The following is a 26,862-nucleotide window of genomic DNA, read 5'->3' as shown; positions in this document are numbered from 1 at the left end:
CTGTACCCGATCTATCGGAGGGATATGTTCTAGGCGGCTCTGGACTCTCTAGTCTCTTTCCCAATACTCCCTTTCCACTTACTCACGATTAGGTGCCCACGGCGTTCCGCTGATCCCGTCCTCACTGCGTACCACGATGCGTCTCACGGACATCTGAGTCGCTGGGCTGGAGAGCGTCTCGTGGCCTGCCTCTGGAGCAAGAGAGCCTCCACCTCGCTACATCCGCTTTTTATCCTATCTCCCCATCCCCAGGGCCCCGCTTCCCCAGCCCTCCTCGCTCCCGCGGCCCTTACGTGCGGCGCGCATTCTAAATTAGTCCCATTCTATGCTCCTCCATAACAATGCTTATGCGCGGCGCTTATTCTAATTATTCTCCTCCATAACAATGCTTATGCGCGGCGCTTATTCTAATTATGCTCCTCCATAGCAATGCTTATGCGCGGCGCGTATTCAAATTAGTAATATTCTTATGCCCCTCCATAATAATGGGTGGTCGGCCTGACCGCGCCGGTGCACGGCGCCTTTGTCATGCCAATTAGCCGTCTCGCTCCTCCTCTGCCTGCCCCGTCGATACGTGCGTGCGTGGGGTGCGTTTCAACCGCGGTCGCCGAGTGGCCCCTCGCCGCGACCATGCAATCTTAATGCCGGTCACAGCGCCGCGGTGCGAATCAGCATCTGGGGAGGTCGTCCAATTCCCTGGCCGCAGAAAACCGTGAAGATTATCCCGGTAAGGGTTTCTCGGGTGAAAACCCGTCAGCCAGGTGACCTCCCCTCGGAGCTCTATAGGGGGGGGAAATGCGTGCGGGTGTGTTTATGTGAGGTGAGGTGAGGGGGAAGCGGGGTTGGCTCCGTCGCTTGGTGGTGGCAAGGTCGTAGATGGGGCGCCCGCCGAGCAGCTTCGTGGCGGCGGCATCACAATCTCGTAGAACTTACAGGCTAACCTGATCGCATGTGGGCGAAGATAGAAGCGTCGGTTGGACGCCGCACCAATGTGCGTGTTGAAAATATGAACCCCGCAATGCATTGTAAGGGGCCTGCGGGTTGTTTGGTTGAAAAAACGGGGATTTTTTCTGTATATTCGTGTTTTCGGCTAACGAGTGAATGTTTGCACGTGGGAGGAAAGAGAAAAAACCCCGCTACTTGTGCGAGGGGATCCACACGTTACAATACAGAAGGCACCAATGATAGCATGAAAAAAATAAGAATAGGTATGTACCCTATCTGGCAATACATCAAATAGAAACCTTTTGCAAGGAATCATGTCTGCATTAACCACACGTACTTGTGGTGACCATGCAAACATACTGTACATGCTGATAATGCATGCATTGACTTTGAAACTGGTTGGTCTACACCAGAGACAGCCTTCTTTATAACCTCGTCTCACCAGTGTCACACCAGAGAACGCCAAAAGGCGAACAGTACAAAGACAATGCACTATGAAAAGCATGTATAGCTTGGGGTGAGTAGCTACAAAATGGGACCTTTTTGTCAGGATCAGAGGATAGCACTTTGCTTATAGCGCTATCTCCTGGCTAGCCAGGGTATACACTCCTGCTGGACGCTCACGGAAAGGGAGTTTCACAACATATATAAGCCTCGTTACAAAGTGCTTTCCACAAATAAACCACAATACTGTATTCTTTGGGTCTTTCGGTCAAGCCACGTAGATAGAAAAAAATAATCAAAATAATAACAATATCACGACGTTTCGATCGCAACACAAGCAATCGTCTTGAACGATTGTGTTGCGAGAGATAACAGTAAGCACCTATAAAGGCCCTCCTGCGTGCCACGAGAAATCAGCGACATCGCCACTGCCAACCGGTATCTGAGGTTGATGAGCCTCTGGGCCCTCTGGTGTGTAGAATATTTATAACGAGTTCATAAAGGCTGTGTTCGCCTGGCAAAAGTTTTCAATAAATATAATGAACCTGATGGGGGGGCGGGGGGCGGGGGGCGGGGGGCGGGGGGCGGGGGGCGGGGGGCGGGGGGCGGGGGGCGGGGGGCGGGGGGCGGGGGGCGGGGGGCGGGGGGCGGGGGGCGGGGGGCGGGGGGCGGGGGGCGGGGGGCTGTCGCGTTGCTCGGCGTGCGATGACGGCAGCCAGAGTCGGGGCGGAAGTGAGCAGCCGACCACCACAATCACAACAACCACCACCACTAACTACTACTACAGCTAGAACAGCTACACCCACAACAACCACCACTAACTACTTCTACAGCTAGACCAGCTACAGCAACCACCACTAACTAATACTACAGCTAGACCAGCTACAGCTACTACAACCACCACCACCACTCCAGCGAGACCGACGACAGCAGTCAACAGCAACGAGGAAGAGCCGGTGGCTGTGGCAAACAACGTCGTGGTGGTGGCAGAGATGGTGATGTGGTGGTTGTGGTGGAGCCGGTGGTTGTAGAGGTGGTGGTTGTGGTGGTGAGCGGTGGTGTCGTGGTTAGCGCTACGCTGCGCTACGAACCCTGCGATCCGAGTTCGATTCCCGCTCACGGCCAACACCGGTGACGATTGTCTGAACCGGTCCTGGGCCTCCTCCCCTGGGGTCGACTTGGCCTCAGATGAGTACCTGGTGCGGTGTGTAAACATCGCCGCTGGGGAGACAAAGGCGGCCGGGTGTGGTGCTGGCCACCCACCCCCATCGTGTGCCGTTCCGGCCTTCAGAGGTGCTCGCTAACAGCACTTGCCCCAACAGTCTGTTACAGGCTGTACGGGGGATCATTGGTGGTGGTGGTTGAGGAGGTTGGTGGTGGTTGAGTTGGTGGTGGTGGTTGAGGAGGTTGGTGGTGGTGGTGGTTGAGTTGGTGGTTGTGGTGGTGGTTGAGGAGGTTGGTGGTGGTGGTTGAGGAGGTTGGTGGTGGTGATGTCCCGCGTGTGTCTCGCTGTGTGCGCCGCCGCCTTCTTGGCGCTCCTCGCGCTGATGGAGGCGCCGCGGGCCGCCGAGCCCGGGAGGCGCCGCGCGGAGCCTCCCTACCCCGGGGCACGAGCCCGCAACCTCGCGTGGGTCCTGCAGGTGCGGCCCGGCCTCGGCCCTCCTTGTCGGCCCCCCCTCGGCCCCACTCCCTCCCGGGCGCCCGCGGCAAGCGGTCGGCAGCGCGGCCCGGCTGGAGCGCATTCGTTGTTGAGATTCGCGGTTTTCCGATGAATACTGCGATGTGTATTAATAATAAATTAATGCACACCGCAGTATTCATGATGATGATACGGAAACGTGCCACCTGCTTCGGAGTGGAGTTAAAGATCCCGTATAGGAATATGTCTGGTCCAACATTTCCCAAATTACAACAATTAAGAAGAGTACGTGACGAAACCCATATAAATAAGAATATGCTTTACTCTTTCTGGCAGTAGAACAGGGGGTGTCAAGATGTTCAAACACCAAAATAGATACATATTTAAAGGAATAAAGTCGGCAATAATCACACATGTGCTTGTGACAAAACATGCTCTGCTAACAATAATATACGGTCGTCTTTAAACAGATTGGCCTCCACCAGAGACGACAGTCTTCTTCATGGCCTCGTCTCACCACCAATGTCAGTAGACCAGAGAACAGCGCCAAAGGACGAACAGTACAACGACTCGATTTGGTTTATACAAAGTGTAACATCAACCCGCAGACTGACACCAATCGCGTGCCAGGTACTCTGCCACCTTGTGTTGGCACAGGGACAGCTGAGATGTGAAGCCACACGGAGAGGCGCTGGTTTGTTACCCGAGGTCGCTCTATCATCAACAACAACAACACACGCGCCCCATCACTCTCCCACTCTCCGTCGTGGTTGCCGCACGTTGTAGTGCAGTGTTCTTCACTCAGAGAGGCGGGGGTGCACTTTCGCCAATAAGACATCATCAGTGTGAGGCCCGGCCCACACCCACCGTCTTCAATGTGTGTGTTGAGCTTCTTTCGCACCATTGTAAGCCAACCGTGCTAATTGGAGATGCGGGGAAGGACAACAAACTAAACGCAAAAAGCAGTTGTAAAGAAATGTTTTTCAATCTGTTCTCAGGTTATGACTACAATTTTAAATCTTGAAGGAGGAGTTTAAATGATCCAACAGCAAGAATTGATGGTTGTTATTATGTGAATATATCTGATGATGTGGATGCCTTCATCATTGCCATAATTTCCAGTCATCGACAATTCTACCGCAACCACAAAGTACATGTTAACTGGCCGTCACTGCACCGTACCTCTCATGCAGAGTTTACCACCGCATGCACCGTTATCCGTATTTATCTGCCCCTATAATGACTCGTGTCTTAGAGGTCAGGATCTGATGATTATCTGAATTGTATGGTCAGGGTGTTAGGGTCACAGGGTTTTATGATTAGTGTCGAGGCTACGGTCAGGGTTGTAGAGCTACGGTTAAGCCTCTAATAATGTGTGCCAATACATCTGCATCCTTTTCTTCCCTGGTTGCAAAGATCTCGGATATTCACATCAGCCGTTTCCAAGATCCCACACGTGCCTCTGATCTGGAGCGCTTTTGCACCGAAGACTTGGACGTCCTGAAGCCAGCGCTGGTTCTTGTTACCGGTGAGTGTGTATGGAGAGAGGTAGTGTAGTAGCGATTAGCCTGCTGCACTATGAACCCGTGACCCGAGTTCGATACCCGCTCAACATCAATGACGATTATCTACAGTGGTCCTGGGCCTCACCTAGGTCGACTCGGCCTCAAATGAGTACCTGGTGCGGTATGTAAACATCGCCAATGGGGAGACATGCGGCCCGGGCATGGTGTTGACCACCCACCAACCTCGTGTGTTGTGCCGGCCTTCATAGGTGCTTTCTAACAGGACTTGCCCCAACAGTCTGTTCAGGCTATACGGGGGATCTTTGTCTTTATAGTGGAATGACCAAAACTTAAACCTCAACATGAATTTTCTTTGTGCTTCTTAGATCCCCTTCTTGACCCTGTATCAGCAAACACAGAAATCCATCAATTTATAATCCCACTGGAGATATTTTACTCCTACTTACATTTTTATACCACCTCTTGTCATGTTTAAATCTATGCGAAGACGTGTAAAGTCTACAATGAACTTTTGAAGCCAAAGCATCCCAGCTGTCACCCTCCCACCTGCACCAAAGTCCGTGTCCACGTGCAGGTCCATTGTCCCTGGGGTGGCCCCAGACCACGTGGAGGACGGGGGGGGGCTTGTGGGAACAGAAGAGCTGAGGGGTATCGAATTCGTGGTGACACCTTAGGCCAAGGAGTTTTGTTTATATTTACACTTTTCCCTCGTTAATCGCGAGGGATACGTTCCAGAGATGCTCGTGAATAGCACGTTTCGCAGATACAGTGGAACCTCGGTATACGTCGTTAATTTGTTCCAGAACGTAGGACTTATACCGAAAATGACCTATACCAAACGGATTTTTCCCATAAGAAATAAAGGGAAAGGAAATAATCCGTTCCAGAGGAAAATAAATTATATTTTATGTGGCATATTATACATTAATGGGGTTGTATAAAATAATTTAGACACTAATTACTAAAATGCCTACAGAAGCCACGTGACCACACTGCTGCCAGTTGCGCTGGTCACGTGACGTGCCTCAACCCCGCACGTCGCGTGCGCCTCGACCCGGGGCTCCACCTTCCATGGGGGCAGACCCCACGCCTCCTGCCCCTCTCCCCAACGCCCCCCGCCCCTCTCGCTTTGTTTCAGTCGTGAACGGGGCATACGCGGGTATTGTACGCGTTACTCATCCCGACCCATACAAGTTCTAGCAAATGCGTCGTATCCCAAGCAAGACGTCGTATCCAAAGACATTTTTTTCTCGAAAAAACACGACGTATACCAAATTCGACCTATTCCAAAGCGGTTGTATACCGAGGTTCCACTGTAATGATTTTCATGAATTGTCTTAAATACATTCATATATAAGCTATTGAATACGTACAAATTGTCATAACGCGAAAAATTGTTATAATTAACAAAGGAAATAAAAATAAATATGAAAGTGTTAAATAATCATTTATTAATTAACTTACCTTAAATTATGATCATGATGCTGCAGAGTGGAAGGACGCAGTAACGATGTTGCTTTTGACGATGATGATGGTGATGAGGATGATCACTATGATGTCATTACTGCTCCTACATAGATACATCTGGATAGACTTAAGAGTCATTCAGATCGTCATCACTTAATTTCATCAATTTATTTAATCACTTTCTTGCATCACATTCTCTTTCATGACTTTACCTCATCACATTCTTTCTCTCTCTGTCGATGCAGTCGTGTAGAGTTCCAGATGCGATTTACAGATAGCCAAAATCATGAATATCGAGTTTGTGAATAACGATGGAATACTGTATAGGATTGTGGACTGATGGCCCATATGTGGGACTAGGCCCATGGATGATCCTAGGGTCATCCATGCATTAACACAGTCACGGAAGTGTAGCTTTAGCAGTTGAATTGGTCATCGTAATCTGGGCTCTGTGACTGGCTTAGTCCCGACACAGTGGTCGCTTGAAACTTGCCAGTATGATTTTATAATTGCACTTCCTGTTGTATTAGGCTACGGCACTGTGATTGTGTGAACCCTGGCGCTGGGGTTTGTTTAGGTCTTAACAAGTCCGTTTTTTGGCAGGTGACTTGACAGATGCAAAGACAGAGAATCGCGTGGGATCCATGCAGTACGAGGTGGAGTGGCTGGCCTACCAGACTGCACTCAAGCGCTCGCGTGCTCTGGAGAAAACTGTCTGGATTGACATTCGCGGCAACCATGGTGAGGTTGCGTTATCACTGTCATCATCATCATCAATCACTTTTACTATACATATAAAAAATCTATCCGTTCTGAGAATGTGAAAATTCCACTTTGGTGGAAATTAGTTCAGAATCAGAATATTTATTTATACTGGAAGAATCCGATGAGCTATGAAGCTCTTTTTCACAGATGTCCAGTAGGTGCGGGTAAGAATGTTACAACAACAAACAATACAAAATCACAATAGTATTGCAAAGTACAAGAAAGGTAAACAATCACGCAAACACATACAAATACGACTAAACCTTCCCCATCCTACCAGGCAAAGCCCACTGAGATATTAACTTGTTTTAGAAGCAACCTGACCACAAGTGATAGTTCAACGAAGTCGACCATCATTTGGACATTTATAGCAACAAAATAATCTGATAATCTCAATGCATGTGTAAAGACTGTCAGCAAGTCTCGATGTGAAGACAGGGTGTCAGCGAGGCTGGCGCAAGCAAGTCTGGAGGATCTTGGTTGGGAAATTCCCCAGAGGTCCTTGGTTGGGGAATTCCCCAGAGTGTCCAACATAGAGGGCTGGGGAAATTCCCCCAGAGAATCCACGAGGATAAAAGCAGAACAAGAAGGGAAGTTCGGGGCTGTCGAGAGGGACTAGAGCCATCATCGCTGTCTTCACGTCGTCGCCGTCTTCACGTCGTCACTGTCTTCACGTCGTCACTGTTTGCTCGGTCATACGATCTCCACGTTGGCATTATCTCATGACGACGGGGCCCGAAGCTACATTACGTGCAATAATATAAACCTCTACAGCTCGAGTCCAGAGTCGTGACACATGTTTATAAATGAGAAGGGAAAAACCAGAGGACCCGGAGAAAAAATCCACGTGACCACGTGGAGAACACAAAAACTCCAAATATGCAGGTGTTGTGACATAAAAAAATCGAAATCTGCTGTTCTATTTGAAATTACGTTTTTTGTAGGTAATTTCAAAGGTATGTGTTATAATATGTGAAGATGTTTAACTGCAAGTGTATGAATGAAAACGGTGTTATACTTTGAGCTCGATGGTCAACAAACCAAATTCATTAACCTATAATACCATTCATATTTTTCTAAAATCCAGTAGTTCCAGCCCCCATTCCCCATGGCGGCGAGAGGTGGCACCCTCATGAGCAGGAGTCACATGAGAGTGGTGTCAAAGGAGTTGTGGTGACCTTAAAGTGCACATAGCCTGGCACAAGCGCCTTAGTGACGTCACTGCCACTTAGTGGCGAATTGCCGTTGTTGTTTTAGTACAGATACCAAATGCAGGTGTGTCCAGAACCATCAAGGCAATCGCAACACAGCAATGGAACCTTTAGTAATCATTGACAGCAAAAGCAGATGAGCCTCCACTCGGTCAATGGCTTTCCGGATGAGATAAGCAGCCTGCTTAATAACCTCTTTGCTGGGACAAATGCCAATGTACATAATTGTTTTGTAAGATCATTTGGTTTTATTTAGTTTATATTTTTATTATCTTATATCTTGTATATTAACTCTTGCTGCAAAGTCTGTCTGCTGGCCAAGTTACTCTTGAAAAAGAGCTGTGTAGCTCAAAGGGTAATTTACTCGGATAAGAAACTTCTGATTCTGCTTATGTGCTGACACAAGTAAAACAGCGAGAAGTGAATAGACTCCACACAGATGGATCATCAACCCACTTGCACAACTGGCTCATGCATTCACCACCTCTCGTTGCATGATATAGGGGTGTCGCACGCACATGACGTCTATACAGTCCACCATGCCCGTGCCTAGCAGTACTGCAATTAGTATGAATTATTTACTGTTGCAGGAGCTATAGAATTCCCACGGTGAGCTTACTTCCCTTCCTTCTTCTTTGATTTGCAGATGCCTTTAACATACCTTCCCTGCACAGCATCCAGAATTACTACAGGTGGGTGTGGGTCGGTGTCCGTGGGTGTGCAAAATGGGGAGCCGTAGTATAGTGGTTAGTGTGGTGCGCTACGAACCCGGCAACCTGGGTTCCATTTTCGCTCACGGCCAACAGCAGTGACGATTATCTGAATCAGTCTCAAATGAGTACCTGGTGTAGTGTGTAAACATTGCCACTAGGGAGACAGCTGGCTGGACGAGGTGCTGGCCACTCACCCCCTCGTGTGCTGTTCCGGCCTTTAAAGGTGCTCGCTAACAGCATTTGCCCCAACAGTCTGTTAAGGCTAAACGGGGGGATCTTTCTCTTTGTTTATCTTTGTGGGTGTACAAAATCCCACCTCCATTCAGGGAGATTCTGGGTTTTGAGGACTTCAGTTGTGGTCTGTCCAGGTGGTGCCTATAGTGGTCTGTCCAGGTGGTGCCTATAGGTACAGTGAATCATGGCGTCTTGTCCTTATAGTCGTCCAGGATTAAAGCCAATACTGATTTGGCAGACTGTAACTATATCGAACTATCTATCACCGCATCAACATGACTAGACATTTCAGTAAAAGCGGTACCCTTTATGTTATTTACTTGAGGGGTAGAATGTGGAATGAGGTGTGGGCCCTACTCGGGTGCTTGGCCAGTTCCTCACACGGGATTTCTGCACGTGGGAGGGAGCTGTTGCACTCAGAGAAACCCTCACCAATTACACTCCAGTCGATTTTCCGCGTGCGGTTTATTAACCACACACCTGAGATTTTGAGATCAATTAACAACTCATAGATTTTCCCTCAAGCTCAAATTAATCATATAAACACAGTTATTGTTATTCTTGGAAATATTTATTACAGGTCACGTGCTTAAACCGAACAAATATGTGCTCCAGTTAATCCAAAATCCTCGTGATTGCCGCTACAGTACAGTAGTTGCATATCTTTACAACAGTGGGCGGAGTTTGATTGATGTTGATTGTTGTGGCTCTGCTATCATCCACTTAGTGGGCATAGTTATTTTGCTCGGGAGCAGGAAAGTGTTATTATCACTGAGCACGCACATCGAGCAGTCGATCGTTAGTATTCGTTCTAAATCTAAATTGTAACAATCGAAATTGTCAATTGTGCTTCATTTTGAGTTTGGGTGATTTTGCCCATAATTTTTTGTGAGTTTTAATTTACGAAACTTGTGTCATGGCAGAGAAACTTAAACATAATTTAAACCTATATTAGTGGTTTTTAGCTTAGAGATCCTTGGAAAATGATTTTTTTCGGATTACCCGCTGCCATCCTTCCCGTGATTAGTGCGGATAATCGAGAGTCCACTGGAGTTTAAAAAACTAAGACTAAGCAAAGGGGAGGATGGCTCTCGAGGTCCATTTGCTAGGCCAGTGGTGTCGTCGCGATGTTGCCGCTTAATCTTCTGGTGGAACACAAACTTCGTACAACAGTGAATGTGAGAGTGGAATTTAGGAGGACAAATAGCAGTCATCGAGTAAAACAACAACACAGTATAGCCATGGGTCTGACTACCTCAAGATAAACCCTCGCAAGCCACATGTTTTGCAGTTGAATTACCATTGAAGCATATTGTTATTATTTAACTTGGGTATTATTTTTCTGTTGTTGCTCCGTTTAATCTAATTCTACAACTCTTTTGAGAGGTCAAGAGTTATAATGCAGTCAAGCACAACTTTTTCCTGCCTGGCTAAGTACATTTTGTTTCTAGTGCCATTCTCTGCTATTCACTGCTCCCATTGCTCTGATGGGTTAAAGTATGTAAGTATGTATGTTGAACATTTTACGCACTATACGTAGCCAACCGTGCTAATGGGAGGTGCGGGAATTGCCCATCATCATCCCTTCTGAGGGATGGGGCATTAAAGTACACTGTGCTATCTGTTCCCTGTCCTGTTCTGTGTTGCACATATATTGCAAATGCTTTTATTGGAAATAATGACGAGGATACTGTGCCATACTGCACACTTCATTTATTCAAAATTGGAGCAATTAATTCAAAGTGTAATTGATTAAAAAAGTGTGTAACTGGTATGCGTAAAGGTGTAATAAAATTAAGTAAATTTTGGAGTGATTCGCACAATTTTCAAATACATTGCACGTTTGTGAATATAGGATTAACAGTTTCCAAGCATTGAATGTCGTCACGTTGTGCTTGTAACATATGCAACGTCGGGACGTTACAGGAAGTATTCGGCCCTGGGAAGGGAAGGCCCCTTCCGCCACGTCCTCACCACACCGTTCGGAAACTACTCCTTCATCTGTGCTGACGCCACGCTCACGCCAGGACCCAAGCGGCCAATCAATTTCTTTGGGATCCTTGACCAGGTGAGCAGACTGTGCCCCGGGTGCGGGAGGTGTGGGTCAGTGAAGCGTGAACCAGGCCAGGAAGTCCTGGAGCAGGAGTGGACAACCTGTGCTTCCGGAACCGCGTGCGGCTCTTTATCCGGGTTTGCTTCATGACCGTTGTTTATTAAGGACCCCACCATCTTGTATGCGTCATCACGTTGCATTGCAGCTCTTGAAATATTGAGGTTTTTTTATCGAATTTGAAAAAAAAGGCTCTTGATATTTTGGTTGGCAACCCCTGTCCTAGACCAGATGAGGGAAGTGTGTATAAGGTGAGGAAAGGATGGATTGCATAAGCCAAGCATAGACCATGTGAGAGGCGTGGTCTAGCCAAGCAGACCATCATTATCTTTTATAATTTGTTTTTAATAGCGCCCTTCACGCTGGGACATCCCAGGGTGTCTCATACGATTCAAAGGGCCCTGCTAGTGGCAGCTGTCTCTGCGCAGCACAAGGTGACTTCAGAATTTGGCCCACAAGTGGGCATGAGTGTGCCAGTAGGGGGGCGATAGTTACTGTCGTTCCAATCGTCATCCCCGGATAAGAAAGTCTCAGAACGGGTAAAGAACGCAAAGGCACGGTGAGGAACGTGAAACCAGACTGAGGGAGGTGTAGATCAGGTAAGGGAGAGCATAAACTGTTGGAGAGGAGTTGTAACCAGGTGAATGAACTGCACACCATGTGAGGAAGCTTTCGACCAGTTTTGTGAACCGTGTAATTCGGTGAGTTTGCCTCAACCCCAGTAATCGGAGCCTTGAGCCACATGTGATGCCTTAGAATGGGCAGAAAGAGTCCTATTCTACTTATGGACCCTGTAACATAAACCACTAAGTTAAGGAGCCTTGGGTTAGTTGAGACAGCTTTAGAGCAGGTGAGATAGAGATACTGTAATTTATTGTAATTATTTTGTATGGCCAATGAAGAGCAACTTTGAGAGATTCCTTTTCTAAGCGGTTAAGCCATTTCATTTCTTTGAGAATCCGTGAATTTCAGATACGCCTGCCCACCGCCTTCCAATTTATATTTGGGGCAGTGCGAAGTTACACGCACCGTGCTTCAGTGTCTGTAACCGCAGTTGCACACAGACGAGATTATTTTATTTTCCCCTTGTACATTGGGTATCCGCGTCTTCTGTGCTTTGTGCCGATCCGGTTAACCGCCATCCATTGTTTTGTTGTTTTGTGAAAAAAGCCGGGCAAGCCGGTTGGGGGGTCGCTGGCTGTTCAGGTGATTGTTGGGCGCGTTGCTTGAAGCCCACTGCTCGGTCCACGCCGTTTCGATGCTGACATTCGCATCATGGAGTTTGTGCAACGTGTTTCCACAATGGCCCAGTTCTGGAACTCAGCCGTGGATGTGGAATAATAATAATAGCAATAATAATAATAATAAACACAATTTTTAGTGCACATATTTCACGAATCAGACGCAATTGCACGATCGAGAACTTGGAGGCACAAAACCAGAGCTCAGACCCCCCATATGCCACCTGGCAGGTGTGAGCCTTGTGCTGCTGCTTGAAGGTGGATGATTCTTGGATGCTGCTGCATATATGCAGTGGGAGAGAGAGAGAGAGGTACAGAGGATGAGTGCATCTACGTATGTATGTTGAACTTCTTTCACACCGTACGTAGCCAACCGTGCTAATCTGAGGTGTGGGGGAAGGACAACAAACTAAACACAAAAAGCAGTTTTTAAGAAATTAGTTTTCAATCTATATTTAAAAGTGCACAGCTCCAGTGGCTTCCTAATATCAGAAGGAAGAGCGTTCCAGATGGTCACAGAAGCGCTGTTGTATCTATACCCCCTTTTTTTTATTAAGAATTATTCTACCAACATATATAATTAATTTTTTAATAGACACGGGGCAACTTGGGAGCAAACAGAGACGCGCGGAAAACCCGTTTCCCCACTTCCACAGATGCGCGCATTAAGCTCGCTTCAAAGGCCAGAAGGCAGGAAAAAGATAGCAATAAAATGTCATAAAAACTCCCCTAATTTCACACAAGGGGAAAAAGGGAGGGGGGAATTGCAAGCGGGGGTTAGGATAACACCTATTCCTTCAAAGGTCCTTTTACAATACAAAACCAGGCCACGAAATATAAATAATAATATTCTTAACAAAGAAAATAACATTGACAACAAGAAGCACAGACGGGTTTTGAATCCTCATGTATTAATTCCATGCGGACATTATGTACCCTTAATAATTTCTACGCGGCCAGACCGAAGCATCAAAGAATACTTATGGCAGTCAGGATCGCTCCTAAAAAAAACATAAAAACAAATTCCCTAGCCCGGGATATCAGATTAAATAATAACAAAAAGTCAAATAATAAGTACGAGATTAAAGTGGATCTCCTAGGAGAGTTAAGGGCGGAGAAGTCTATCATAATTAACCAACACGCAACACTCCATGGGAAGCGAGCAGCTCACAGCCGTCTTTGTCTTCCCGAGAGGATCTCCACGGAGCACACACACAAAGCCCGGAAATGACCCTCATAAAGGTCGGGGCAACGGCTCAGAAAGGAAATTAACACATGCCTCCAAAGATAAATAAATAAACACACGCGCAGGGTGCTCCAATGACGGAGCACAGCCGTCTTTGTCTCCCCGCAGCACGGACAGCAAGATTTTCGCACGCGAGCAGGTGGCATTTCCCATGGGGAGATCAAATCACGATGAAATACCGTGAACACGGCTACGACATGCATGGAGTCACTTACAATCAAATCACAATGATACTAAGCAGCAAATGAGTCATTTCAACTTCCAAACCAAAATCAACTTAAGCTGTGTGAGACAAAGGATATAACGCCCAGAGCGAGGGAGGGGATCATTAAGCTCGCTTAACGCGTAGGTTTTCGCGACAAATATTATTCATAATCAAAAACGTGGATTATGATTTTTATAACCTCGGTACGAACGCAAATCGTCGGTCGGGTTTAATGAATGACTCGGGTGGCGCCGTTCGCGAGGAAACCCCACCCCTCCTTCCAGAATGATTACACAGCTGGTCTTTAAAGCTCCCATAAACACACACGCGACATACGGACGGACACGCACACGACACACACGGACGAAACGCACACGAACAAAGGAAAAGTTATATGACCCGGCCTTTGAACAACTCGGGAAAACTGAGTGGATTTTCCCGATATAAGCCGAGGAAAAATCCATTCAACTCAGATCTCCAGGGCTTCGGCCCCACCACAGATCTCCACGGGGCTTCGGCCTCCATCTCATCTCGTCTCCGGGGCCACGGCCCCCACCAGAGATCTCCAGGGCTACGGCCCCATCTCATATCAACGCCGACAACGAGGAAGCTCTTCCGTCATCCAAAATTACGATGTTCGCGGGGTAGCGACGTGCATCGACAAGCTGAGGTCTGCACCACTTAAGAAGAATCGCTACCCTGAGTCGCCGAGCTGCGAGTGAAGCTGACGGAGATTCCAGCTATCACTCTCGAGCAAACAAAGACACCCAACGTCCACCCAACAACGAACGAAGCATCGTTCATCGCCAGAGTGACAACGAGCGAACAACCTGTAGGAAGGACGGAGATCGCCAAGCGTCGACCAAGCGAGCATCGCAAAGGACGAGCAGCAGCGGATGAGCAACAAGATCCATCGTTCATCGCCAGAGCGCTCCAAGCCAGTGAGCGCGCAGAGCCGTATTGTCCAGAGCTCGAGCCAACACCGCCTGAAGGGCGTGTTTCCTGTTGAAGTTGGCAGCGATCAAGGAGAGAGCGACGACGATTTCATCGCACACCGCCGAAGGCGAGCATTGTGCCGACTCAACAATCGTCCAGCAGTGGAGAAAGAGAGTCAAAGCCTTCCGAACGAGCGCCGCCAAGCGCCGCCGCTCACCTCGCAGCGGAGAAAGTCTCGGCTGCAACCCGCACGGACAGAGGAATCTCCGGATCGGTCGTATCACTTCCCCCACTCACAGACTCAAGGAAGCACATAGTGAATATCGTGTCAAACCTGTTTCTTTGCCATAGAGTCTCGCCGAAGAATTAATTAAAACGGAGCCAGATTCGCTCTCCCACCAACACACACGCCCTCACCCACCATTGTCTCAAACATTCCGTTAACAGATATAATCTTGCCAACGAATCGATTGACGTATGCTTCGCCTTCGGGGTACAATAAGTGCTTTTATTGCCTTCATATGAATATTGTCGCATGCCTGTTTTAAAACTCGGCCAGTCGCCGATTGTGCTCGATACATGGGGGAACTAATGAGATGTCTGGTGGAAAGTAGAGGTTACGGTTGTTAGAAGAGTTTTAGCCCTTCAGTTCGTTAATTGCATAATCTCGCCAATGGATAAGAGTTTTAGTCATTCATTTTCGTTAATTGCATAATCTCATTTCGTTGATTGCATAATGGCTCATGAATTTATTGACGTATGCTTTTGCCTTTGCATATTAGAGTGTCATGTGTTTGTTTAGAATTAAAATTGCTTAACACCAACTGTTCGAGTGCTTCTTTCCAAGTCCATGCAAAACTGTCTTATTCCTAAGAACTGTAGCCTGCGATGAGATATGAAATTGGAGACCTAACAGAACATAAACACTAAGATAATCAGTAAATGTTTAATCAATGATAATCGTGTTATCCTGATTGATACAACTCTGGATAAACGAAACTAAGCTTAATTATCATAACTGCACACATTAACATAATCGCAAGCATTCGCATAAATTACTACGATTATCTCTGTAATTATCATAATTTATGCATATAAATACATACATTAACATAATTTATGCGACTTGCGCATTTTTCGGGAAATTATTAATGTTTATTATTTTTATCAAAATTTCATAATCCAACATATACAACAGCGCATCCGAAAGTGCGCGATGCGGTGATCATCTTTGTTTAATTGCTAGCCAAAAGCCACTGCGAGGATGACCGGAGTTTGCGTGGTGATGGTTTATGTTCCTTGACGAGATCGGCAAGGTATTGTGGTTCATTTGTGGCAAGCACTTTGTAATGAGTGCGACCTTATAATGGCTTCGTTCAGCAACCGGAAATCAATGCAGCTCAGAGTGCACTGGACAGTCGGATCTTGCAGTGCCCATCATGACATGTGGCGAAGAATTTTGTACACGCTGCAGAGAAACGCCGCTCAGCCTGGTTCTGGATCCGATGAGCAGATTGTTCGACGTGCTTTGTAGGACTGCGGTGGTTGGCTGTGGTCAATGGAGTGAGCAGGGTGGAAGCGTTATGGCGAGAGAGCCTGAAAAAAGCGTTCTGGCACTGCGTAGCAATTTTGTACCACATTCTATATTTGATGAAGGATCCAGTGAAACATTTTTTTTCGCGAAGCCACGGAAGTTTGTGTGGTCACGCCTAATGCCCAGGACATCACGAGATCCGTTGCTTTGGGAGGTCGCTGAAGTTTGTTGGGTTTTTATCTGATACTTTTTTATACGTAGGCTTTCGCGACCAATACCAATCATCATAAATGTTGCTTTTTGGGTTAGATTGCGTAAATATAAATGTGCCGGTTTTTTCTGATGTCCGAGCAAGGATTGCATTTCTATAATCGAGGGGAGTGCCGAAAATGCTGCAAGCCAACAGTGTTTGCTTTGGCCACAGTCAACATTGGCGCGAACGTGCCATATGGCCCGGAGACGGTGACTTCCGCTCATTTGTTGTGCTGAGGATGTGGCCTGTCCAGTGAGATTGTAGAGTCCACGTTGATGCTGAGCATATTCAAATGATTCGAGAGGCTGATGGTGATGCCAGCGACGCGTAGATGTCGAGGGAGCGACGCCGATGTTGGCTTGGGCAGATCGCCGTTCATTTGCAGATTTTGTGTCAGCTTCCCTGTCGGCGCAGTTCATGGAGCCTTAGAGCAGCACTGCGGCAAATATCTGGCGGCGGTGCCACAATTGACGTTAGAATAAGCCAAGCTAGTGACTTAGATGTTAAATCTCCCGTGATAGACGGCATGGAGATGTTCGGTTTGGACATCAATGAGAGGCGACAGTGGGTGTCTTTTTTTGCTCAAATTAGAGCGCGCACTTCTCTGCGGTCATCTACACCAGGGCAGTGGCCCCGACATTCGAAGCGCTGAGATGTCTGGCACCACCCCCCCGGTTCGTGCCGCGATAACTTTTGAACGAGGTTCATCCGCGCCTTGCTTTTGGCAGCGGCATTTGTTAGGTGTTGGTTGAAAATTAGCATGTAGTTAGGGGGTCACGACAAAGGAAGGTCGTCCTCAGGGTTACATTGCACCTTTTCTAAACTGAACTATGCATGTTTTTTTATATTACCAGGTAAGGCCCCACTGAGCTATCTATGTAGATCTTTTTCATAAACGACGTGGCTATCAAAAATGATAGCTCAATGAAGTCGCTTATCATCATGTGGAAATTGATAGCAGCCATATACTCTAAATACGTGACGTGGATTCTAAATGTAGAGGGGAAAATCAGGGGATCCGGAGAAAAATCCATTAGACCACGGGGAGAGAGAACACGCAAACTCAAAATATACAGCAGGCGTCAGTGGTGGGATCGGACTCACGACCTTCTGTATGCCAGGTGAGGTAGTTAACATCTCGCCAGGAATTACGTTCAAGTGTGGCTTCGGTCGCAGCCACCACTTTCGGAAACACCCCACCATGACGTTGAGGCTGGATCAAAGAAAGCTGTCTCTGGTGTGGACCAATCAGTTTCAAGGAGAATGCATATATTATCAGAGTATGTTTTTTGTTTTCATTCTGACCACAATTAGTGTGTTTAATGCAGACATGATTCCTTGTAAAAGGTTTCAGTTTGGTGTTTTATTAGTGTTTTTATATTATTAGTGTTCTCTATTAGCTCTCTTCACTTACTACAGTGACTTTGGCTGTAACGGTTCCCCCTGAAGACGGAAGCTTGTGTTGCCTCCGAAACGTCGTGATTTAATTTAGTTGTTTTCATTTATTTTATTTATTTTTTACGTACGTGACTTTACCGAAAAAACCAAAGAGTATGAATCATTGCAGTCACGAAAGCTTAAAATCTATCTTAACACCTGTTTTATTGCCAGAAAAAAAGGGGAAACCCGATTCTCATGTTGAGGCTGGAGTTGAGAGAGTGGCTTCCACCATGCAGAGTCTGCGCGCACTAAACTTGTGGGACGACGTCTGTGGCGCATCGCTCGTGCCTACGTCGAATAGCATCTGGGAGCACAGACCCCAGGGGAAGCCCACTCTCCAGGGTGCGAGGCACACTGCTGTGCTCGTCCAGGTCAGCCCCAGGTCAACTCGCATCCTGCGGTCGCCACAGCGTTGGACGCATGGCAGGGGGTTGCTTCAACATGAGGCCTTACTTCCAAGCCACGTCGTAAGCCATAGACAAATCGATGAACGTGGCACCGGTCTTGACTTTTCTTTCGAATCCGGCTTCAATGTTCGTCGTAAAGGCCAGAACTTGATCGCATTTCTTACAATATAGTTTTGTCACCCATGACCAAAGCTTTCTTTCACACACTTGTGCAAATTACACGATATCTTTATCGTTGTTTTTAAAGGAGTCTCCTTGCTTCGTTGTGAAATGAATGGGTGGCTGCACCTCACGTATTCTCTGTGAATCAACTGATTTATTTTGTGTTTTTTCTCGTCTCTCCTGTAAATGCTTGCCTGAACATCTTCAGGCCAAGGTGGAGGAGCTATCTCGACTGGAGGAGGAGAGCCAAAGCAGCAACCACACCTTTTGGTTTGGGCACTACACCACCTCCACCATCGTCTCCCCACACCCGGGCATCCGCCAGCTCATGAGGTGGCGTCTCCAACTGCATGCTCACATTTTCTCTATGTTTATTCAATCGTTTTTTAACCTTAATATTCTGAAACCTGACAGAGATAAAATATCTATGGGACCTTTTTGCCAGTTTCCAAAATTATGAAAAATAAGAATATAACTGCTCGACCCGAGCTATGAGTGTTCTGATACTTGCATTGTCTTTGTACTGTTCGCCTTCAGGCATTCTCTGGTCTAACACTGGTGAGAAAAGGCCATAAAGAAGGCTGTCACTGGTGTAGGCCAATCAGTTTCAAAGACAATGCATATCTTATCAGAGTATGTTTGTTCGTATGTTTTGCCACAAGTATGTGTGGTGCTTGAGCATCTTAACATCTGTTTTATTACTACTCTTTGGGTCTTTCTGTAAAGTCACGTAGATAGAAAAATAATGAAATAAAATAAAATCACGACGTTTTGATCGCAACACAAGCAATCGTCTTCAGGTGAAAAATACAACAGGTGGACTGCTGAGGCAGGAAGAAATATAGCGAGAGAGCTACTGCAGCCAAAGCTTATATAGGTTTGAGATGGGTACAAACCAAGGGTAAATGGGCAGGGCTAGAGATGGAATTTGCAAGTAAATGTAAGATTGCAGAGCTAGGTATACCCCGGCTATTGTGTTGCTAGAGATTAGCATGTCAATCTGTTAATGTAACCCCACTGCTATGGTGCTGAAGAAGCCATTGTATTGCTCGAGATTAGAGATTAGCGTGTCAATATGAGACGGTTCCCGCAGCAGCGGCTGTGTTAATGAGAGACATTCAGGCTATTAAACATCGAGCGCCACCGCCGCGTCGAGGAAAAGGGAGCAGCAGCTATGTTAGTGAGACATTTAGCCTGTTAATGTAAAGACATTTAACAAGGTAATGTAACTCAGAGAGTCGGAAATAACTACTAACATAGACAGGTAGGATGGAAGCATCACAGCCAGTTATAACTTTACCTGGTTAATAACGTCCTTCCAATGATGCTCAGTTTGTACCCATCTCGGTTGAAATTGTGTCTGTGTTTTTATCTGGATGGCTTCATGAAAAAATCTTTGTTGATAGCCAGTGGGTTTGCATAGTCCCTTCATCTTGGAGAAATCCATTTCATGCGTGCCCACAGCGTTAAAACAATGATCAGCCATGGCAGAGGTGTTGGTCCTACCGTGTTTCAGATCTGTCTTGTGTTCGCGAACACGGTCTGAGACATGTCGCTTAGTTTCCCCAATGTAACTACTGCCGCAGGCACAGCTTAGTTCAGAGACACCGGGGTATTGCATGTCAGGGATCACATCCTTCACAGATGGGATCAGATCATGAATTGTATGTACTGTGTTGACTCGGACCTGGATCTTGTGTTTGCTCATGATTTTTGGATTATTTTTGGTGACCCCTGCTATGTATGGCAAGGTGATGGTTTTGATTGAGTCCTCAGGTAGTTCTCTCCCAACGGTTGGGGTGACAGCTTTACGGATTGTGCAATCCGAATATCCATTCATCTTGAAGGCTTGGTGTACGTGCTCCAGTTCACTGGCTAGGTGGTGATGGTCGGAAATGCAACGAGCCCTATGGTGTAGAGTTTTGATGAGGGAATTCTTCTGGGCTGGATGGTGGTGCTAGTCAGGTTTTAGATAGGCATCCGTGTGGGTGGCTTTCCTGTAGACAGTGTCCCAATGAGCCATCTGGTCCTTTTTCGATTAAAACATCCAAGAATGGTAACTTTCCATCCTTTTCCACCTCCATGGTGAATTTGATGGCTGGGTGTATGGAATAAATGTGGTTGGAGAATTGGTTCAGAGCTGGAAGGCCATGTGGCCAGATAATGAACGTGTCATCTACGTATCTCTTCCACAAGGAATGACGTAGGATGGATGTCTGGATGGCATCTGTCTCAAATTTTTCCATGAAAACATTGGCTATCACTGGAGATAAGGGAGAACCAATTGGGGTACCTTCAACTTGTTTGTAGAATGTACCATTCCAGGTGAAGTAAGTGTTGGTGAGGCAGTGTCTCACCAGGGCCGATATATCAGCATTCAGTCCTTGTTGGACCAAATCTTCAATGATTGCAATGGTGTCAGGCACAGGGACTTTGGTAAACAAAGAAACTAAATCGAAGCTGACAAGCAAATCACCTGGTGATAGTGAGATGTCTTTAATTAGAGATACCAATTTTCGATTTAAAGCTTTCGTGACATCAGGGATTCATCTTCTTGGTTCTTTCGGTAAAGTCACGTAGAAGGGAAGTAATAAAATAATAAAAATAAAACATAATAAAATAATTCTCACGACGTTTCGGCCACAACACAAGCAGCCGTCCTCAGGTGAAGACCAGTTCTGTCGAGGCGACAGCATCTAAAAAAAAAAAACTTTAGACGCTGTCACCTCGACAGAACTGGTTTTCACCTGAGGACGGCTGCTTTTGTTGTGGCCGAAACGTCGTAATAATTATTTTGCTATGTTTTATTTTTATTATTTTATTACTTCCCTTCTACGTGACTTTACCGAAAGAACCAAGAAGATAGAGATACCAAGTGAGCTGAATTAAGTACAGCTGAGGTAGTCTTGCAAGTGAATGGCAGCAAGGTCTCAGACAGAAATCGGGCCAGTTTGTAGGTGGGTGAGTCAATGGTGGAGACTATAGGACAGAGTGGTGTACCTTCTTTATGGATTTTAGTTTTTTTTCATAAAATCTGGGTTGTCTAGCAGCAGAGGGTTTTAAAGAGAGCCGCTTGGTTGGTTCGATTAAAGATGTCGAATCAGTGATGATATTGTTGGTTTTCGTAACCAGGCGGTTGGTAGGATCTCTCTTGATTTTGGTATAGTTTCCACCATTAAGTAGGTTCTGAATGTTGTTACTGTATGTGGTTTTATCCATGATGACAGTGGCATTGCCCTTGTCAGCTGAGAGGATGACTATGTCATCTCTCTTTTTCAGTTGAGCAAGCTCAACGCGCTCATCCTTGCTGATGTTGCTAATGGGTTCTTAGCGTTCTTTAGGATTGCAGCAATTTCCGATCTCGCCACTTCTGCAAGAATGTGTCCCAAACCTTTAAGGGCTGCATTGACCTGAGCAATGATATCATCAACTGTTTTATTACTGTATATAAAATATGTACACATTCCGAGAGGCGGGGAAGAAAAAGGAAAGGAGAATGCATGGAAAGAGGGGAATTAACAACAACACAACAACAAATGTACACGATACTGGCTAACCCGCTTACCCCATGGCACAGCCCACCCATTGAAGAATGTGATGCACGCACAGTACAATAAAAGGCCAGGTTCAGCCAATGACCTTGACATGTGAGTGTGACAGTTGAATGACGGTGGTGTGTGCGAGTCATGTAAAACGGCCAGTCTTCGAACGAGTTCGGACCCCCAGGCGAGGTGGGCCTGAGCTCCCTGGGAGGCTCGGGGAGGACTTGCACACGGGCCGACGCCTGCGGTCCTTCCATAGGAGACGACGGCGCCGGCAGAGAATGGCTGGTCAACGGTGGCTCCGCACCATGCAGAGCGGCCGGGGCAGGGGCATCCGGCGACGTCGAGGGCCTCACGCACTCCGGTCCTGTGGGCGGGACCGCAGAACCACCCTGAGTAACCACCTCAGCGGGCGCACCCCAGCTCGCCCGGCACACCCGACACTCGGCCCTCGTGGTTAGGAGATGAGGGGATGTGACAGGGAGCAACAAAAGGCTTAAGGCGGGACGGATGCACGAACCAATTACGGCGACCGAAGCGGATTTTAACACATTGTGGCCGGTTGGCCTGAATCACCTCAACCGGCCCACGTCAGGGTTTGTACAGCTTGGGGGATGTACCCACGGGCACCTAAGGGCAGTGCAGCCATGCCCTGTCCCCCCGAGCCCACTGTTTACCCGATACCCGAAGCCCCCTTAGCCGCTCGTTGGCCGACTGCCGCAAGGCGGAATTTTCCTTGGAAGCCTCGCGTGCCTCCGCGACCCGTTGAAGGGTAAATCGCATGGAGCCCGAAATGGTGACTTTCGGCTTCCTTGGCGCCGTGTTCAGCTGGACGTCAATGGGGGGGCTATGTTCCCTACCATACATTAAAAAGAATGGTGAGTAACCGGTGGAAGCGTGAGGGGCCATGCGATAGGCCGCAAGCACCCCTGGAACGTGCAGGTCCCAGTCACCCTGGGACCTGCTGACTCAGCATGGAGGTCAGAGTCCTGTTGAGTCGCTCTACCATCCCTTCCATCTGGAGATGGTAGGGCGACGTGCGAACCTTCTTCGTGCCCAAAAGGTCGCACACCTCTCGCAACAGTTTGGATGAGAAATTTTTCCCTTGGTCAGTAAGGAGGCGTTCTGGGGCCCCCTTTTCCAGCACGTATCCATGGAGGAATGCGCTGGCGATGGCCGCAGCCGATTGGTTGGGGAGCGACCAAGCTACCGGCCAGCGGGAGAAATACTCCACGCCCGAGGACATCGAGCGTGACAAGCTCGTTAATGCGCGACACTCGAATAGATTGCAAGGGCGGACAGCACTTAGTAGCTGGCGGTTTTCGGCGAGCACATTGCACATAGCCTTTAAGTATATTCTTCATATCCGCAGCCATTTCGGGCCAAAAAGAATTGAGTTGAAGGGTAGCCAGGGTCTTCTGTACACCGAGATGCATAAGTCGCTCATGTACAGCCACAATCAATCTACCCCTGAGGGTCGTAGGCACCACAAGACTGTAGCGATGCAAGCCGCCGTCTCAAAACATTAAAAGGCCGTCCTTTAGAATGACAAGGGCCACCCTGCGCCGGCCCAACACGTTCCCCTCATCACCGACGCGGTGCCGCAGCTTCAAGAGGTGTCCTCCGCCTGGAGGCGCCCCCATTCATCGTAGCTCAAACTGAGGGTGGCATCGTGCGCAACTAGAACCCCGGGGCCATCAGGGGTGGAAGCCCCTCGCGACGCTACAACCACAGGGGATACCGCTGCGGTGGCCAATTTGCAGCGGCCCAAACCAGAGAGGCACGCGCAGTCCCCAGGCGGAAGGAGCCGTGAAAGGGCGTCTGCAATAGTGTGCCACACACCCTTACGGTAGGAAACCTGAAAGGAGTAATCTTGCAGAATTTCCAGCCAGCGGGAGAGCTGGCCGGACGGTTGCTCGACGCGTAAAGCGCATTGGAGAGCGGCGTCGTCGGAACGCACCTCGAACCCCACTTCCGACACCAAATGTAATGGGTTCGATTGAGGTGCACACTCAACTTGGAGGCAACACTATTTATTAACGCATAACAACCAACTGGAATATTATACACAGAGTGGTGACCACCGTTCCTAATCTCACTAACACTCTGGGAATACTACAGAGCGTGACCAGGGCAGGTGATGGGCTGCCTGGTCATGGACGAAGGTCGGAGACTCCCAAGACCGTTGATGGTATCTTTATCCCGGGGTTAAACAGCCCCGCTCTCTTATAACCGCTGCGGCATGGCCGGCACCGCCCCAGGCCACGCCCCCCTTCTCGATCCTTCGAGAAGGTCCGGGCCCCCAACCACTTGACCCCAAAGCTCCCCCCTAGGGTCCCTAGCCGCCCTTTATCAGGTCACGTGTCCTGTTGGGTTCACGCAGAGTGTCACGGCCTGACACGACCCCCATGACACCCGCCTACAGCACCCATACTGAGCCAACACAGTAGTGACGTCATATGTCCCTACGCTCGTACAGTCCCGACACAGTAGTGACGTCGTATGTCAATACACTAGTAATCTATTCCTACAGAAAAATACTCTGTATTTAAGCTGGAAGGTTGCACGTAGAAGAAGACTCTGATGATGCAGGCAGTGGTGAGAAGGAAACTGGGCACATATGTGGGGTGGACAACAAGAGGACAATTAAAAGTGTGTTGTTCGGAAAAATGGAAGGAAACGGAAACAGAGGAAGACCTCACAGAGAATGGCTTAATGACTACAAGGGATTGGTGCCAGACCGATATGGCACGACTTGAGCATATTGGCATGAGACAGAGGAAAGTGGAAACAAATGACGACATGTGCAGTGGACACCTACGTGCTATCTGCCCATGGATCGTGATGATGATTTTGAATCTTTGGATGTAAGGGTTATTGCCATTCTTCTCATCAAATTATTTATCTAATCTAATCTGACCACTCTCTCAGTTCTCCCAGACCAGGGGTCGGCAACCAAAATAACAAGAAGGGCCATTTTTGTTCGAATTCGGAAAAAAAACTCAATATTTCAAGAGCCGCAATGCGTGTGATGAATACGAGATGGTGATGGTCCTTAATAAATAACAGCATGAAGAAGTCCTTAAAGAGCCGCATGCGGCCTCGGAGCGCATGCTGCCTATCCCCTGTCCTAGACCTTTATGATGCTTTGGGATCCTGGGATGAAATGCGCCTTACAAATGTAAATTATTATTTTAAAACCACAGGCCGGTGGTTCCCGGCCTGTGGGGCTACGTTTCTCAATTCGCCTGTCATGGTGAGGGTCAAGGTGGCAGCATGTTGAGTCGGGTGGTCTCGACCTCCGTCTCCCTGGCGACAGACTCTTACTGTCCCTGGGGAATTCCCAGGCGTTCCCAGACCAGCCGAGCGCCAGCGTGTCCTGGACTGGCCCCGGGGTCTTCACCCAGTGTGACATGCCCAGGAGAGTTCCAGAGGAAGTCTACCGGGGGGCATCCTTACCAGGTGCCCGAACCACCTCAACCGTGGGGGGGGGGGGTGCGCGTGACAAACCCCGTCACGGCGGCGGTCACGTGGAATTATAAAGCAGCAGCGCTTGCTCTGCGTGTGCATGCACGAGCAATTCTACAGCCGTATACTAATCTTCTGGAGATCTGTGAAAAAGAGCTTTATATCTCATCGGATTCCTCCAGTATAAATAAATATTCTGATTCTGATCTGTTGCATGGAATTCAGTGAACCCGAGCACTAGTCCTCCTGGGTTATCCGCGTGCTCTTCTAGGGCATGTTTTTCTCTCTCATTTAAACAGATTCGTTTAACTTTTGTTACACGTATTCTATTAACTCACTCTGTTGTTGTATCCTCAAGTCTTATAACTCAATTTTAACCCACTTCCCAATGTGGTATCGACTGCAAACTTGGTATACTTATGTCATACTGATGACAATACCATATTCTATCATTAAAAATATATATATTTAAACATTATTTTTAATATGTAATGTTTCGGCTTGGGTCTAATTGTCCACGCTCAACTGACGTTGGCTGTAAATCACCACGGTCCCTTACGTTATGGCAAGCTTCGGGGCCACTTCCTGGAGTCATGGAGTACTTCCATTACTAGAACGGTACATTTCTTTAAAGCATGTTTTAAAAAAAAGTTTTTAAAAATATTACTGTGAATATGCAAAAAAGATGATAAATGTATTCCTTCAAGCCCGGCAGAAAATCTCTTCAGTTTTTTTTCTCACGGTTTAACTTAACTTGATTCATCTTTGTCGTGGTCAAATCTTGTAATCAAAATGTAGTCTACTTCCTGTTGTCCAATCAATTCCAAATTTTGCACACGTACACATATCCGGTGACAATGCGTGCCTGTATCAAAATCGGCATCAATAAATCAATTATTTGGCTCCTTTAAAGCAATTAACATTTTGTATGGGCGCCTTATTATTTATATATATTTGTGTAGGTCAAAAACGCCGCGGTCCCTAAACTCTCGAATCGCCTCGCCCAAGAAGCAGGCGCCACGTGTCTCAGGCGCGCCTGCTCCGTGTGAACGAGTTACGGGCACCCTCACTCCACAAAAAAGTTGTACATTGAAGATTCATTTATAAAATAACTAATTTATTAAAGTAAGCGTTGATGTGGGAGCAGGCGCTGCATCACTGACGACATTCTCGACCGTGAGTTAAACGAAGTTGTGAATAAAACCGTTGTTAAAAAAAAAAAACTTTTTTAAGGAGTTTATTAAGAGTTAAACTGACTCAGCCTCGCCACTCCGCTTCGTGGCGATGGGAAGTGACCCGGCTTTATCTGCACAGTGGTGATTTCTTGAAGTGTTATTGAAGAGTACATATTAAATTGTCAATATTTAGCTAAGT

The 26,862-nt window shown here is 47.4% G+C and overlaps 1 protein-coding gene across 2 annotated transcripts in view; it reads left to right on the top strand.

The window, feature by feature from the left end:
• The first annotated feature begins 2,089 nt into the window (after window positions 1–2,089).
• Window positions 2,090–26,862, top strand: part of TMEM62 (transmembrane protein 62) — a 37,637-nt gene continuing 12,864 nt past the window's right edge. Inside the window, exons 1-6 of one of the 2 annotated variants that reach the window (XM_078864661.1) lie at window positions 2,090–3,029; window positions 4,445–4,556; window positions 6,637–6,762; window positions 8,644–8,689; window positions 10,871–11,012; window positions 18,687–18,811. In XM_078864661.1, coding sequence (XP_078720787.1) covers window positions 2,880–3,029; window positions 4,445–4,556; window positions 6,637–6,762; window positions 8,644–8,689; window positions 10,871–11,012; window positions 18,687–18,811 — 701 coding nt within the window. In that variant the 5' untranslated portion in view covers window positions 2,090–2,879. Of the gene's footprint in view, window positions 3,030–4,444; window positions 4,557–6,624; window positions 6,763–8,643; window positions 8,690–10,870; window positions 11,013–18,686; window positions 18,812–26,862 lie in introns of both variants that reach the window. The other variant, XM_078864660.1, reaches the window with a different exon arrangement.

The sequence above is a fragment of the Lampetra fluviatilis genome, chromosome 18 (genome assembly GCF_964198595.1).
Source record: "Lampetra fluviatilis chromosome 18, kcLamFluv1.1, whole genome shotgun sequence".
Classification (NCBI taxonomy): Eukaryota; Metazoa; Chordata; class Hyperoartia; order Petromyzontiformes; family Petromyzontidae; genus Lampetra; species Lampetra fluviatilis.
This window is presented reverse-complemented; position numbering and strand designations above follow the sequence as displayed.